This window comes from Rhipicephalus microplus, chromosome 2, assembly GCF_043290135.1.
Source record: "Rhipicephalus microplus isolate Deutch F79 chromosome 2, USDA_Rmic, whole genome shotgun sequence".
NCBI lineage: Eukaryota > Metazoa > Arthropoda > Arachnida > Ixodida > Ixodidae > Rhipicephalus > Rhipicephalus microplus.
In genome coordinates this window covers 245,471,819-245,486,717 of record NC_134701.1, presented here as the reverse complement: position 1 = coordinate 245,486,717, position 14,899 = coordinate 245,471,819, and the positions used below count along the sequence as shown (strand labels likewise).

Genomic DNA, 14,899 nt, shown 5'->3' with positions numbered 1-14,899 from the left:
GAATTGTGGGGCATGTGTGCCCTCCTCTTGCGGCGATTCCTCAATAATTGCCGTTTCATACTGTTTCTTCCTTTCTTTTAGAGAAACCAAGCCATCTGGGAAGGGGTGCCATAAATATCATTCCACAAAATATTCTTAAAAATGTTGAGGGTTCATTCGAATATGGTATGCAATGATTTTACGAACGCCAGAAAGATGGCGTCCGTGACAGGACTTCAAAAAAATTTTTGGATCGCCCCTGTTATATACATGTGTGAACAAACAGCGCCACGAATTTCTTGCACATAGACCATCCATATGCCCCTAGGTCTCATACTACCAAAAGAATTGAATTAATTGGAACTCACATGTAGACTGATAAGGTGTTGGAGTAGGCACACATGTGTACAAACCACGCACACGTTTTTTTTTTTAATTAACACATCAATGACGTGGCATTTATATTTCGTCATGGCTGCCGCTACCACTCAGTTAAGAACAACAGGTTTTTCGGCAGTCTCTAAAAAAAGCAATATTCACAAGGTTCTTTATGCATGCGCCTAAGACTACTCAAAAACAAGAGCCGTGCGGTGTTGCTGATTTACAATGCGCTTTATATCAACTTTTGCTAAGTAACTCTGCACTCATCTTAATTTGTTTCGATTGCCGTTATAATTAACTTTCCCTAATGAACTATATGCTCAGTTTGATTATATATTGTCATCTGCTGTGTCTTGCTACATTTGGCTCGTACCCACTATGAGGAATTGGTCATTAAAGCGACAGTTAGTATGGGGGAATTTTTTTTAATTTAAGTGAAGCAAAATGAATTATTGGCCTGGGCAACTATAATATGGTATACAATCAAATTAGTCAGAATGAGCCCAAAGTAATAATTCTTGATTGGGAATAACTTAACAAGCAATTCTTGAGTCTCTAGGAAATTCGCAGACGGTAACGGAGACGTTCCTGCTGTTGTGGGCCAGAGAAGATGCCACAAGGAAAAGAATATTTTCATAATTAAGCGCAATTCTTAATTGAATAAAATATAGAAATGTGAATTTTTTTTACTGCGGCTAGTGAAACGCCAGCAAGTAAAAAGTGGTCGATGCTTTCAGGCTCTTGGCAGTAAAAGCATAAAGAAGATGGCACTTGCTGCGCCAAGGATCGTCTTCGTCCGATTTAGCCTCGGTTTCACACTTTCGCCAAGACGACGTGAACACGAAGTTCGCGCGCTCACTTCACCTTTTTTGAGCGATTTCGAGTGGACACTGCCTTTTCGCTCAATACCACCTTCGCATGAGACATTCGAGGCTTTCGCCTTACTAAGCGACAAAGATGTTTCAATCAAACATGTTTCTTGAATCAATCGAGTACATTCAAGCCTGCGTTCATTTACAGCGAATAACGAGAAGACCGCATGGACGCATACAACCCTAAGAATCGGCGGCCCATGCAATTCAAGAACACAGATGCTTTCTTGCTCTAATTGCAAGAATCAACAGCATATCGCGATTTCATTATTGCCAGATCAGTAGCGTAACCAAAGGGAAATTTCCATCTCCACCCCACCCCCCAACGTTCTCAGAACTATACTTCTACAAAAGTACTTATGACCTAGTTTTATAAACGTTGTATATCCCCACCACCTGAAAAATGTTAAATTTTGTATGTTTGTGCACACGCACACCCAAAAATGCACCCACGAACGCATGTGAAGAACACTTGAACCCCCTCCCACACACACACCCTCGGCGAAAATTTCTGCTACGCCCGTTCCAGATCTGCTCTTACAAGGTTGGCTTTCCAGCACGGCTTTGCAATTTAGTGGCTAAGTGTGCACCATGTCCAAGCTAGAAAATCGAACAGTCTCGCGTTAGATTAGCACAAATATGGCATTTTGCACAGCTAAGCTGTCTTTTCAATTTTTTTTCAATATTTGCTGTAGTTTTCAACATCTACGGTGGCCACTGCTGGCTTAATTGGTCCAAATTGGCTAATTTATGATTCGGCCTGGTGACAAAAATTTCATGTAGGAGCTATGGCAACTTTCTGGCTACTTTCAACTTCCGTCCCGGCGCATTAGGAGGCCATTCTTCACATTACTTGCAGATAAAACACGAGATTTCCGAAGCTATTCAGTCATTAGCCAATTCACTCACATGCCCATGTTGGCAAACGAGTATCTCACCCCACTGCTCATGCTTTCCTTTTTTTTTATTATTTCTGCAAGGCAAAATGAAAAAAAAAGTGTTGAAAAATATACACAGACTAATATAAATGCATATAAGAACTTACATAAATTTTAGCTGAACACCCCCTTTGCCCCACCCCCCAAGAAAAAAAATTCTCTGCTTTATTTTGTCTAACCACTAATGCCCGCCATCCACACTAACGCTCCACACAAGTTTTTCATTCTGATGTGCAGCACATATTCTCGAGTGAAGTTGGATAGAGACCTGCGAAAAATGAGGCTAGGCTTTTCATCTTGAACAGATTTCTTTATCTAAGCCTTAAGTGGTGTTAGGTACTAATCAGATTTGATCTGTTGTTTCTCAAGAAAAAAAGCAACATTCAGCCTTTGCAATGCCTAGAATGTTCCAAAATTACTCAGTATCTGGCTAGAACTATATTTCAAATTAATCATACGCATGGCACCCTGAATTTTTTACGATCATTTTATTTGAAACGTATTAGTGGCTTGAAGACCAAGCAATAGAGGAAAACTGATCTTATTCAAAATATTACTGATTGCTGAATAATAAAACCTCTTGTCACATAATCTCTTCTATTCAACTTGGTTAATAAATTAAAGATTCTTAAGCCATCTTTAGCCATGTCCAGGCTACTTTTGAAGCCTATCCAATATAAACCCTGGTTATAACTTAAAAAGGCAGGAGCTGCCCTACCTAGAATACGAAAGCGCAACAGCCATTTGCCTTCGCGACTGACAAAATAGTCCCGCTTTATTACTTGGCAATGTACCCCAACTGCAGAGTCGCTGACCGCCCAGCTTATGAACCTCAGTCTAAGTGCACGATCAATGATGCAGGCTTACATAAAACAGCCTTTGAGGTGAAACCACAGCTGGTGTCTAGAAGTATGTTTCACTACAGAAGATAACAAGACGCAGCACACTTTTCTACAGCAACCAATATGGCCCATTCGAAATGCGAGATCCATTCAATTTACGTTGATGCCACCCTGCACTTTACTACTTAATTCAGCACAGTAGACTTAGCCCAATGGCTTTACGCAGAGCTGGCAGAAGGCTGACCCAGTTGCTTCACCTTCCGCGCTACTAGAATTATTGGAATCGGTGGTGTGTAACCACAAAGCAGCCATGGAAGCCACAGCTCTAGCAACATGGCCGGCCCAGGACAACACCGCAAGAAATATGACCACAGTACTTATGTAAATTGCGCTGTTAAAAATGGCGCCTATGCCCAAAAGGGTTGCCTTCATGCCACTGCCACAGATTTTATCAAACCTTATCTAAGCAAAAAAAAAGCATCAGGTTATGGCTACATGAAAGGGAAAACTAAAAGGCTTAAGAAGCAACCTTTATTATAAAAGTGTTCTTTGTACAGAAAATTGTGGAATGTGACTAGACATTTCAACAATCAGTCTCCCACACAGACAGAAACAAAGCGCAAAGAACGCCTTTTGAGAAAGCACTTTCATTATCACACTCAGAACAGCTACCTTCATGAAAGTTGAAGCAACTCCTAGTTCTTTGAACTGTTGGAACAACACATCTCTTCCTTCCAAAGGAAAGCATACTAGTTCCAAAGCACTCCTCAATTTTTTTTTCTTCTTTCTTTCCTTCTGCTATTCCGCGAGCAAAAAAATAAATTAGGTCTCAATCCTAGTGTCCCCTTTGAACAAGAGAAAGAGAAAAATGCACGCGTAAATCAGTATCAGTGCATACGCTGCAATTGTTGTTTGAGTTCAGTTCAGTTCACGAGGAGGGACAAAGGAAGATATGTCTCCGGCTTGTTCCACAAGATCCTAGGGTGAGCGCGCCAGTATCAGCCAGCTGATCACGAAATAGAAAAGACAGATGGGATACACCGCCAGTGCTTTCTTTGATGACGGCTGGCTGTCTGCAAGGAATGCCGTTGATGCTTGTAAAGGAACAAAAAGAAAGGAGTCATTGTTATTAATAGAAATAATAAAGGATGCCAGAATATTTCAGAAGCAGACTAGCTTTCTATATAAAGGTAAAAATGCACTTAGACATTGTTGTTACAATTAAAATCTATAAAAGCATTAAGCTTTCTTTCCACTTGCCTGAAAAGAAAGACTATTTACAGATGAAGCATACTTGGTGCAGATGATTGAGGCCCAAAAAACTTTTCTTGAAACAGGAGGAGCATGCCAATAGTTTAGGCATAATTGACCATGTGCATCTTCCAGCTCACTGTAAAGCCTGCGGATGTGTGCCATGGTTTGAGAAAACGGTTATTCTCGGTAGGAGTGACAAATAAACAGCTAGAGAGCTCTTGGAAGCTTTTTTTATCAAAAAGAAAGGGCCCGATTGTAGCACTGGTACATCTATTACGTTGTATTCCACAGAAATGCAGTTTTTGGATAACATATTGTCTTGAACATGACGCTGTACGGCGTTTGTTGGCTGTGCACGCATGCACAGCATTGTCTTTTACTCTGTGCATTTCTCAGACCGTCATTAAACAGTTGGTAGTTGGTGCTGTTCTTTCTTCTCTTCTGCTCCTCCTGTTTCACGAAATGTTTTTTGCGCCTCAGCCATCTTCACCATGTATGCACCAACTTGACCAAAAACAAGTCCTTTTGAAATGAAGCATACTTAAGATTCACCTCAACTGCAATTTCGTGACAATGTGATTGAGTTACTATTCCACTCGCATCATCTGTGAAAATCGAAAAGCAAGATTCAAATGCAAGTTCCCCAGAATCTATTACATTCAAAAAGAGACTAATATGAGAGCATAAGGGCATCGATACATTTTCCAGTTCGCTGTTGGTGTTTTAAATCAGCACAAAAAATTAATAAATATGGGCTCACCAAATACAGCCCAGCCAAAGCCAAGCATGGTCACAAAGAAGCGGAGGATGAACAGTCCAACAGTCTGGTTCCCAGCTAGCAGAATGATTCTGCATATGATTAATGCAACACAGGGTGCCAGCAAGCAATAGCCCAGCACGCACACACTCTGGAAGAATGATCTGGGCACAAGGAAAAAGCAAGTACAAAATTGGTAGGAAGTGAGAAGTTTAAGCACACATACTATAACTAGTTCATCAACACTGCCTTTTGCAGCCCTGCTGCTTATAGTGAAAGATAAAGAAACAAGAGCTCACTGAACACCAAGTAACTACCTAAGGATTCATGCCCCTGTTAAAATATAAATATATGGGAAATGCTGTTATGAAGCGCATGCTACAAAAGTAACATTGGGGAGCACCAAATGAGATAACATAATAGGCACACGCCGAACAAGCTTCGAGGTTTCCGTGCACATTTTCTGGATTAAAATAAACCGATATCCTATAACTATGTTTTGAACAACGGAATGCATTAGTCAACAAAAAATGTTCTAACGCCATGGAAACGTCACGGTGATACTTTCAAGGCCAACTTGACTTGACATGCAACATTCACTTGCTTAGCCTGGAACCTGAGCACAGAGGCAGCCGCTCTTTTTTTACCAGAGCTTCTTAAAAATAAGTGAACCTTTAACAAAGGCACTTTGATACTTTCTTTTATCAAAAATAGCTTGGCAACACTGTTACTTCTGAGTAGGCACTCATGAAAGGTTGTCTTTATCACTCAAAACAATAAATTTCATAAAAGTGGCACACAGGAATGCAACCATAATGAGCATTATGTTACTTGATAAACACTACAAATTCTGCTCTTTCCTCAAATGCAGTTAAACAGAAAATGTTAATGAACTGACACAATTGAATATTAATAAGTGCAGGGGTTTTACAAACTAAAAACCCACTGCGATCATGAGGGCTGCTATAGTGGAGGGCTAGGGAAATTTCAGCCACCTAGGGTTTATTAAAGTGCACCTAAATCTAAGCACACAGGCCTCGAGCATTTAATTTTCACCAAAACGTGACCAGCGCGACGGTTGGAACCACAGCGGTCGGCAAGCAAGCAGTGTAAGCACTGTGCCATTGTGAAGCAAGTGCAACAGAAAATAAGCCAAGGCTGGAACAGTATGTAAAAACCAAATTAAGACCTTGTGTCCCTGTGTTCTTATCATTTTGTGTCCCGTGTTTTTTGCACCGCTCCTAACTATAAACCCACACCACCTTGCCCAACTGGCAGTGCTACTGACCATATTAACAGCCTTGACACATTTAAGCGAAGCTAGTGTTGTGTGACCACACAGTGGATCTTTTTCCTGGTGAAACCAAAGCCCATAATCACAAATTGCACAACTTTTTATGCAGTAACATCACGCCATAGACACAGAGCTACCACAGCAAGTTACAAAGACTCTCATACCATCTATTTCAAGGTAATTGCTTCTACTATTTCTTCTAAACAGGACTGATGTTAAACACACAATATAATGACATTTTACCTCACATACACAACTGCATATGGCTTCCTCATTTTCATTTTTACCCTTTGCCAACAACAACCTTCTCATTGTGGCGTGAGACCTTGCAAGTTCCACAGCATGTTCAGTGTTTGTTCTGCTTTGCCACGGTCCCTCTTACCATTCAACACCCTGTTAAGTGATGTACAGCTACTAGCTTCATTGAAATAGTTCTTTGAATCCCGAGAGTACAAAACAACAACAAAAAAAGGTACTGTAACAGTAGAGCAGCATTTTTTTTTTTGCATAACTTTCTTCCACGCTGAATTACCTACTTTAGCAACAAAATAGTAAAATCCATGTCTAAAGAAACATGTGGGGGTGCTATCAGCCTCATGTGAGGTCGTTTGTGCTTCACGGCGAGCGCACGTCTCATGGATAAGCCCCATTTCGGTTTAACAGCTGCCAAGCGGACGATGGCACTGTGTTTAGCACGGGTTAACGTAACCGGCGAATAGGGTAGACTGGCGTACAGAAAAAAGAAACGAGTCTCTTCGGCATTTGGCGGCAATCAAGGATCGACGTCTCCTGTAGAGGATCTGCAGGCCATTTCCTGTGGGTTCTTTGTAATGAGTCTATTGTCAGTGACGTGTTTGTGTGTTATACTGAAATATTGCATAAGGTTGTTTAGCGTGACACTAGCAATGTACTTGATTCAACTGATGACATCATCGTTTGTAGAAGCAGGTGAATATATAAATGGACTTATGTTTGGTTTGCTTAACCACGTCTACTGTGTCTGTGTGTCCCAAGAGCGGCGATTTCATTATAGACCCCAGAAACATTAAATAAATAACCAACAAAGATCACACAATATGCATTTACAATACTATATAAGCGTATCAGCACGAGACTGGGCAGAAAGTTTGTCTCCAGAAGCAACAAAATAGCAGTCAATGCAAAAGTATTGAAAAATGGCACTATACTCAAGGAGCGTGCAACAAAGCTGTGCTCACATCGTTCCTCCCAAAAGTCTGCAGTTCAATGTGACGATGCCGGCACCTAGCCACACCAAGACGAATATCTGGGCAAACTGAGGAGCGCCCCTGTGTATTTTTTCATCATCTGGCTGCTGTAGCATCCTATAAAATGAAAGAGGGTGTAACATATGAACAGAACTTTTCAACTTCGTTCTTCGTGGCAGCACAGAAGAGCTATGGGGCCTTTCCATACACCTTAGGCTGGCCAACTTTTTGCATGACAATACGGTACAAAATAAGCCACCAAGATGACAGTCGTACAAGGCAAGGCACGAAAGTGCAACACGAAGAAACATGAAAGCATGAACTTGCATTGCGCATTCTAATGTATTCAATGCTTCAAAGTGTGCACAAGAACTACAGCATTCTCCTTTCAATGTGTGGCTAGCTGGCATGACTCAACAATTAGGTCATTAATCTAAAAGGGAGCAGGCAATGTGTGCTAGTATGAAGAATGGGTGGGGAAGAAGTGACTTAACTTCTGTAGCAGTTACATGGTGCTGCTAACAATTGCACGAGTTTATGTCACTGAAGCCAACCTGCGCACTAGAGAGATGCTATTCGCTGCCTTCTTTTTTTTTTAATAGGATTGTACATCCGGCAATTCACAATAATAATTTCTATGCTTGGCAGATTGAATGCAGCACAGCATCTTGGAATAACAACAGGAGCATCCTTGAAAAATCGCCATGGCACTAATGGTAGTTGTGAGCCTGATCGATATAAAAAAAACTTTTTCACTCGGTGCTGCGGTAATTTTCGACTATGTGTATTAGTTTTAGATAGCGTAGCCACTTATTGCTGTAAAAAAGCATTAGCAAAAACAAGGTACCAGACGAGGAGGAAGAACAGATGCACAGGGTCCAATAACAAAATGTCAGCGATCTATGCAAGTGTCGTTCCTCTACGTCTGGTCTCTTGTTTTAGCTGGCACTGTTTTATTGCAAGTATGAACCAATTAGCCCCAAAATACATCTTGGCCAGTTATTGATCCCATTCACTAACACTTTCACATGCAGATGCAGCGTCAAATACTCATGCATCCCGAAGTAACATTGGTTACGTAACAGTCTATTGCGATCATATCTGAAAACTGTTTGCTTACATGGCAAGGAAGACGCAGAGGATTAGAGGTCCCCATAAGTCCCCTGCATTAGGAATTCAATAAATATAAATGAATGAAACATCAGTTTATCGAGCGCAAGAACCATAAGTGTTATACTTACAGTCCCTCAAGATTGTGTTTTTTTGTTTTGGATACAAGACATGGGCAAACTTGATGCCAATGGCCTTTAGATCCCTTGTCTGAAAAAAAAAAATGAAGTACATATATTAAAGAGAACAATGTAAAGGCCCATAACTAAATAAATAGCTACACATACTTCCAGCCTACATGCTTCTACAACAAACACATTCGATAGCCTATTATGATGCCACTATGTGCATTATAAATGTACAGTGCAGTCCACTGTTAGGGGGAACACGCGAGTGCATGGCCGGCGGTTCACGCAGCGCTAACTGCTGGCAAGATTTGCTAATGCGGCGCATGCATTGATTCATAAAGACATTGCATGCCCCACATTGTCTGTTAGTTTTTTGCACATGCGCTTGGCATGCGCTAGCGAGCCATGATCCTTTGCGCTTTTTGTTTTCACACTGTATTAACTGGTACTGACTCCCGCATTTTTAATAAGCCAATACTTCATGGTCAGCTGGATGAGCTTAGAATGTTCGCTGCATCAGACTTCGATAGCTTTATCTGTTATCAAAAGTGGCCAGTTGCAGCGCGCAGCAAGTGAAAAACGTGATGACTTTACGGTGACAACTTGCGAAACACTGCAGCAATAAATAAAGCCATACATTTTTTGTGCTTGCTATAAATCTGATAAGCAGCAGGCAAAATGACAGCCCGATAAACTGCGCGGCAGAAATACAGAAAAGCTTTCCAATGCTTTCATGCGCACAGGCAGAAAGGTGGCGGACGAAACTGGGCACGCTCCACCCTAACAATTCTATGCGCAAGTGCCACATTTACAAATCTCGCTGCCCGTTAGCGCCGCATGGCCTGCCGACCACGAACTTGCACGTTCCCTGTAACAGTAGACCATACTGGGCCAACATGCGACTGCAACAACAATTTGCCGCAAGCTTCTCGTAAAGAAAGCTATATTTGGCACTGGATATGTGTCTGCTGCTTCCAGTAAAAAAAATTAATGAAGTGTAGCTGCAACCATAGGACGTAAAACAAAAGCATCTGATTTTCGATTTATAGCGTTTCCATGTTACCCCCTATTGGGATGCCTACATGAATGGTTGTAAGGCATCCATATGTAGAAAAAGCAGCACTGCATTTACAAGCTCATACTTTACAAAAGAAAAAATAGACAAATGATATAAAACGTAGAGCGATGGAAATATTGCACACGCACGCAAACATCATTTTTATGCTATTTGTTTAGCCCGGAGACATTTTCTAGAGTCTCAGACTGTTTGGATTCTTCAATTATAAAACTTGTTATTACGAAACCGAGGTAACACTGTCAGATCGCACTAGCTTGCTCCGTAGCACAACCCGAGTATTTTGATGATAATCGACCGGCTTGGTACCGGCAGCAGACTAAAATCAGGGCGCCTTACAATGGTTGTAAGCACTGGTTCGTCGAGTGTGTTGAACTCCTTTTCTTCAGAGGGCGTTGCCACAGCGGCAATGTCGCCTTCCAAGGGGGCTTCATAGTCCTGGTAAGGGGGTCTTTGGTAGCCGCTTGAACCAGACTGCGTGTGGAAAGAGATCACGGATCTAAGCACGAGAATTCGATTTCGCATTCCAAGCCCATCACGGGTGCACTACTGATCATTCCAAAGGCGTATGGGTTCGGCTGCTCTACACCATCTTACCACAACAACGCCGTGACAGTAGTACTTTCCGAAACGGTCCAGGACAACATTTGGATGGCATCAGAAACCAAACACGAAACGAAGTTTGCACCTACGACTATACCCTATACAGCGCTCTCTGCAACATGATCGGCTAACGCAAGACAATATACACGTGTTCCGCACTAAAAGCCCAACAATCAGGACTGATGAAGTCCGTTAGCGTATTAGAATAACCGTTGACACAATTGTTGACACGTAGAAAGACCGTACCTGCAAAATTGCCTTGTGTTCAGCCATATTGGCTACCAAGCCAGTGCTGCTGAGCCGCATTCTTTTATCATAATGCACAGCAACTTTTGTAACAAAAACGCTTTATTATTATTGAAGTAACTTTTTAAACAGAATGTTGCCAAGGTTTTATTCATATATATTGTTTACGTTAAACAAATATCATTCATGTGTGTATTTGTTGCTGGATTGATCTGGATAGTTCTCATTATTTAAGCCAGAACAGAGGCGTTTTGTAGCCATTAAGCAGACGATGTTGTTGAGCGTACACAATCGTCGGGCGGCCGCAACATCGAATGTATTCTAGCCCTACAAAATAATTATATAAGGCGGTGCTTTAACGCTCGTCCTTATGCATATTCGCTCCTCTTCATGCAAATGTGACCTAATAACAGAAGCTTCGTACAGCTGGATACATATCTACGTGTGTTTGAAGCGCTAGTACACCAGCAATCATGAACTACGACAGCCTTCGTTCCCCGTACGAAGACGATTTGCATGGACAATGTCCTCGCAAGCGTCTGAAAGGCGAACATGGTACCGAAACGGAATCCGAAAGGCTGCTTCAAGAGATGCTAACAAAACAGCTTGACACCCGGTTTTCCGTCAAACAGTTGAGTGTTAATTAACAGCGCTTCTGTTAATCTGTTTGAGCGTTATGCATGGCTCTCACTTTTGTGAACTTCTTCAGTCTTTCAGAGCAGCAGAAACACTTCACAGCTGCCGGGAACTATGTGGAACTCCCTGTCGCTGGCGCTCGCTCTTTGGATGAGTACAAAGCAGTCGATTCACGTGAACAAGCGATACAAGTGTTGCTGCAATGTGGTCTCACGAACGATGAAATCGAACTATATCTCCAGTCAAAAGACTCTGCGGTAAGTTGGATGTTGGAGGTACTTTGCAATGCCTTGTATATTTAAGGACAGTTATTGAAACGTCGAAGTAAGTGCGCCTGTTTACAGACACAGAAGCGCATGCTAGACCATCCGAGAGTTATGGTTCCCGCGCATATTAAGGCACCCTTCCGGTTTCGTTTGCTCAATGCCAATACAACGAAATCGCCTGTATAGCGAACAATGGGTTACGTACAGGCTATATTTCGAGCTTTACGGTGCGCGAAATTTACAGCGATGTAACGTCTTAGTAACTAAGTATTGAGAAGGATACCAGGGCTTCGCTAAATGTATGTGCATTATCGAGATCAAGCTTCGGTACCCTAACAACTTACAGAGCTAATACCTTTCAGATGGTAAAGCAGAAGCACCCTTTGATGGATCCAGTCATGCTGGATTCGAGGCTGAAGCATATAGAGTCAAAGGTGAAGAATGGCCAGAAGTTCATTGAAAATGCCTGCTTAGACCAACTGAGGAGCGAAGAGCACTTTGCTTACTTGGGGATTGATGGTGCCGGCACATCGTCTTCGGAGACCATCACCTGCACGGAGAGTTCTTCCTCACAAACGGCACTTCCTAAAGATCCCATGAGCCACATCGCAGAGTTTTCGCAGAGACTGATGGAAAGAGTGATGAGCAGGAGAAGAAAGAAGAGACAAACTGAACCAGAACATTGCCTGTCGCATACAAATGAAGATGAAAAGCAAGCACAAGATAAGAGCAGCGAATGTGCTGAAGGGAAGCGTCGTCCAGACCCAACCATCTATCATGCTGTTGTGCCCCTTCCCGAAGACGAAATAACAGCGGAAAGACTTGGGCTTGAGGAGATTAAAAAGCTGCCACGCTTTCATGATTACAGTCCAGGGTGTGAAAGCCAAGTAAGTTGAAAATTTCACACTTTCGTCATTCATTTTATAGCCGAGAGGTCAGCATTTTTCTTTTAAAAATCGAACATACACTTTTGTAGAAAAACTTATATGATGGCAAAAATAAACCACTGATGAACACATTAATGAATTCATAAAGAATACTGTTTCACAAAATAATTAATTCATCTCAAACACTAGCATGCTTCGAATGACCTTACTCTACGTCACACAGGCTTTATAATCATTTTAGCTTTTCGTGCATTTACTGTTCAACACGTGCATTCGACAGCCGAGCACTTCCATGTGCTGTCCGATGTTGGAACTCTCTGCAAGATAGAATCGCATGTCTAGAAAACACTAATAAACTTTGCGACACATTGGCCAGTTATTTGGCCAAAGAAGCGCAAAGAAGTTTGCCGTTATAGCAGTACACCCTCTATATCATTGTAATTTTTCTTTCTTGTTTTTTAATTCATCGTCTTATAAATCAGTAGTGTCGCTTTTTTTTTTCTTACTTCTTTTTCTTTTTCAAGTGAGAACCAAGTCATTGTATAAAATGTCAAGTTTTCTTGTCTACATTACTAGAGAGATAATTCCTCCTGTGATTATTACCCTAGTATACGTTTATCTTTGCTGGTGTTGTGATTTTTTATTTACCAGTACTGCCGTAACTACTTTTTATTGCACTGCTCTTTGTCATTTGGTTTATGAATGCTGTTCACCTATTTGTATTTTGTAAACGCCACTGAAATGCACCTTTCGTACTGCCCCCTTACACTATGCCTTAGCAAAGGCCTGTAAGGTACTTTTAAATAAATAAATAAATAAACGAGTTGGAGCTTTCTGATTCACTCTCTGCATGCTCATCAGAGGTCCCAAACATGTGAAGTGTGATATGCCACTGTGTCAGACGTGATGGCGTAGATATGAGATTTTGTTGACCATGCTCTATTTTAGTGAGAAGCACAGTTCAACAAAACCTTGAAATTCAACATCATACATTTCAGTGTTTTTAACAGAGCAGAAATTTGCTATGCAGACATAAATGTAAGAGCTCTACAGCAATACAGCATCGCCTACACTTCGAAGTTGCCAAACATGAAGTCATGCAACACATGTCAGACGGCATTGCTTCTCATTCAATAATACACTTCACCATATTCAACATTTACTTTTGATGCTACTTCAAGAGAAGAGAGATAATATGTTGACAAAGCATTGCATCTCCTTCGCACCGATCCAGTTTAATGTCTAGGATTGTATGAATCAATTTCTGTCTCTTCTCCCAAAATAGGTAGTCATGAGGTATAGTAGCAGCTTATGTGTGGCCCCAATAAGCTTTTGCTATAACAAAATTCTACTGCACCACTTTCCTTTGTGTTTTTCCCAAACACTTTTCACAAACGCAGGTGCTGTACCTGAAAAACCTGCACCACAAAACAGACATTCGAGAACTGATGGCACTATTTTGCCGCTTCGATGAGGAGGCTTGCCCAGTGAAGTACAGGCTTTTGTCTGGCAAGTTGAGGGGACAAGCATTTATCACTTTACCGAGTAAGTGCAGTGCCCTATTGAACTTCAAGACCGAGGCAAAGGAGCCTCTTCATCAATTTCTTTTTGTTGATATTGCAGATGTACAGGCTGCCAAAAAGGCACTGGAGCTGTGCAATGGATATGTTCTAAGAGGAAAGCCAATGGTCATAGAGTATGGAAAAAATAAAACAAGAACGGCTTAAACTAGTCTGCATTTAGTGTTCATTTTTCTCTCTTTTATCTGGTGCAACTGCGCTGCCATTGTTGTTACCCACCTACAAAGGCACTGTTATGCGCAATTTTATGTATATGTACAATGACAGATAGTAGATATCAGTGAAATGTATGCAACATCTTTTTATACGTCAACCATAATGCACCTCTTCCAATCCTATTGTTAGACGTCTTCAGACAGAGAAAAGAAGCCAGTAGAGCACTTGCTTTCGGTTTAGGCTCATAAGCAAAGTCACAGTCATCTGAATTTTTTTATTTTTACTTTTTGGTCACTGTTTCAAGTTTCCTGATGCCAGCATGCTGCATAAAAAGGTTCCAACACTGCCTTGAACCATGAAATGTTCCCAGCAATGAAGTGCTGCCAGCCTAAGTGTACAATTCCAATGTCGTCTCAGCATACAGCAAATAAATTTTTATGTCTATGCTAAGAACACATGCCAAGTGAATTTGTTTACAAGGTTACAAAAACACACTCTTCCATGCATTTGATTTCATAAGCTCCAGCAAAAGGCTGCTATTCTTGCGACTGCCAATATAAGGCCTAACTCGTTTATTGGATTTGTTCTGTTCTGTACATGATCAAAAAGAATAAGGAAGGTCAAGAGGTCCAGCAAGCATCACTAGAAGGCAATAATAGTTCACCACAA

The 14,899-nt window shown here is 41.4% G+C and overlaps 2 protein-coding genes across 2 annotated transcripts; one reads left to right on the top strand and one right to left on the bottom strand.

Moving 5' to 3' along the window:
• Positions 1–3,529: 3,529 nt before the first annotated feature.
• LOC119170195 (protein YIPF6) lies at positions 3,530–10,767 on the bottom strand. The gene is made up of 7 exons (XM_037421277.2): positions 10,706–10,767; positions 10,196–10,330; positions 8,785–8,863; positions 8,664–8,706; positions 7,535–7,660; positions 5,027–5,187; positions 3,530–4,106 (listed from the first exon to the last, which is right to left on the bottom strand). Exons 1-7 carry the CDS (start codon positions 10,763–10,765, stop codon positions 3,991–3,993), a joined length of 720 nt encoding a protein of 239 aa, XP_037277174.2. The 5' UTR covers positions 10,766–10,767; the 3' UTR covers positions 3,530–3,990.
• Positions 10,768–11,008: 241 nt separating this feature from the next.
• Positions 11,009–14,225, top strand: LOC119170197 (RNA-binding protein 41). The gene is made up of 5 exons (XM_037421281.2): positions 11,009–11,336; positions 11,415–11,598; positions 11,970–12,494; positions 13,895–14,039; positions 14,118–14,225. The coding sequence occupies exons 1-5, from the start codon at positions 11,179–11,181 to the stop codon at positions 14,219–14,221; spliced, it is 1,116 nt and encodes a 371-aa protein (XP_037277178.2). The 5' UTR covers positions 11,009–11,178; the 3' UTR covers positions 14,222–14,225.
• Positions 14,226–14,899: the final 674 nt, after the last annotated feature.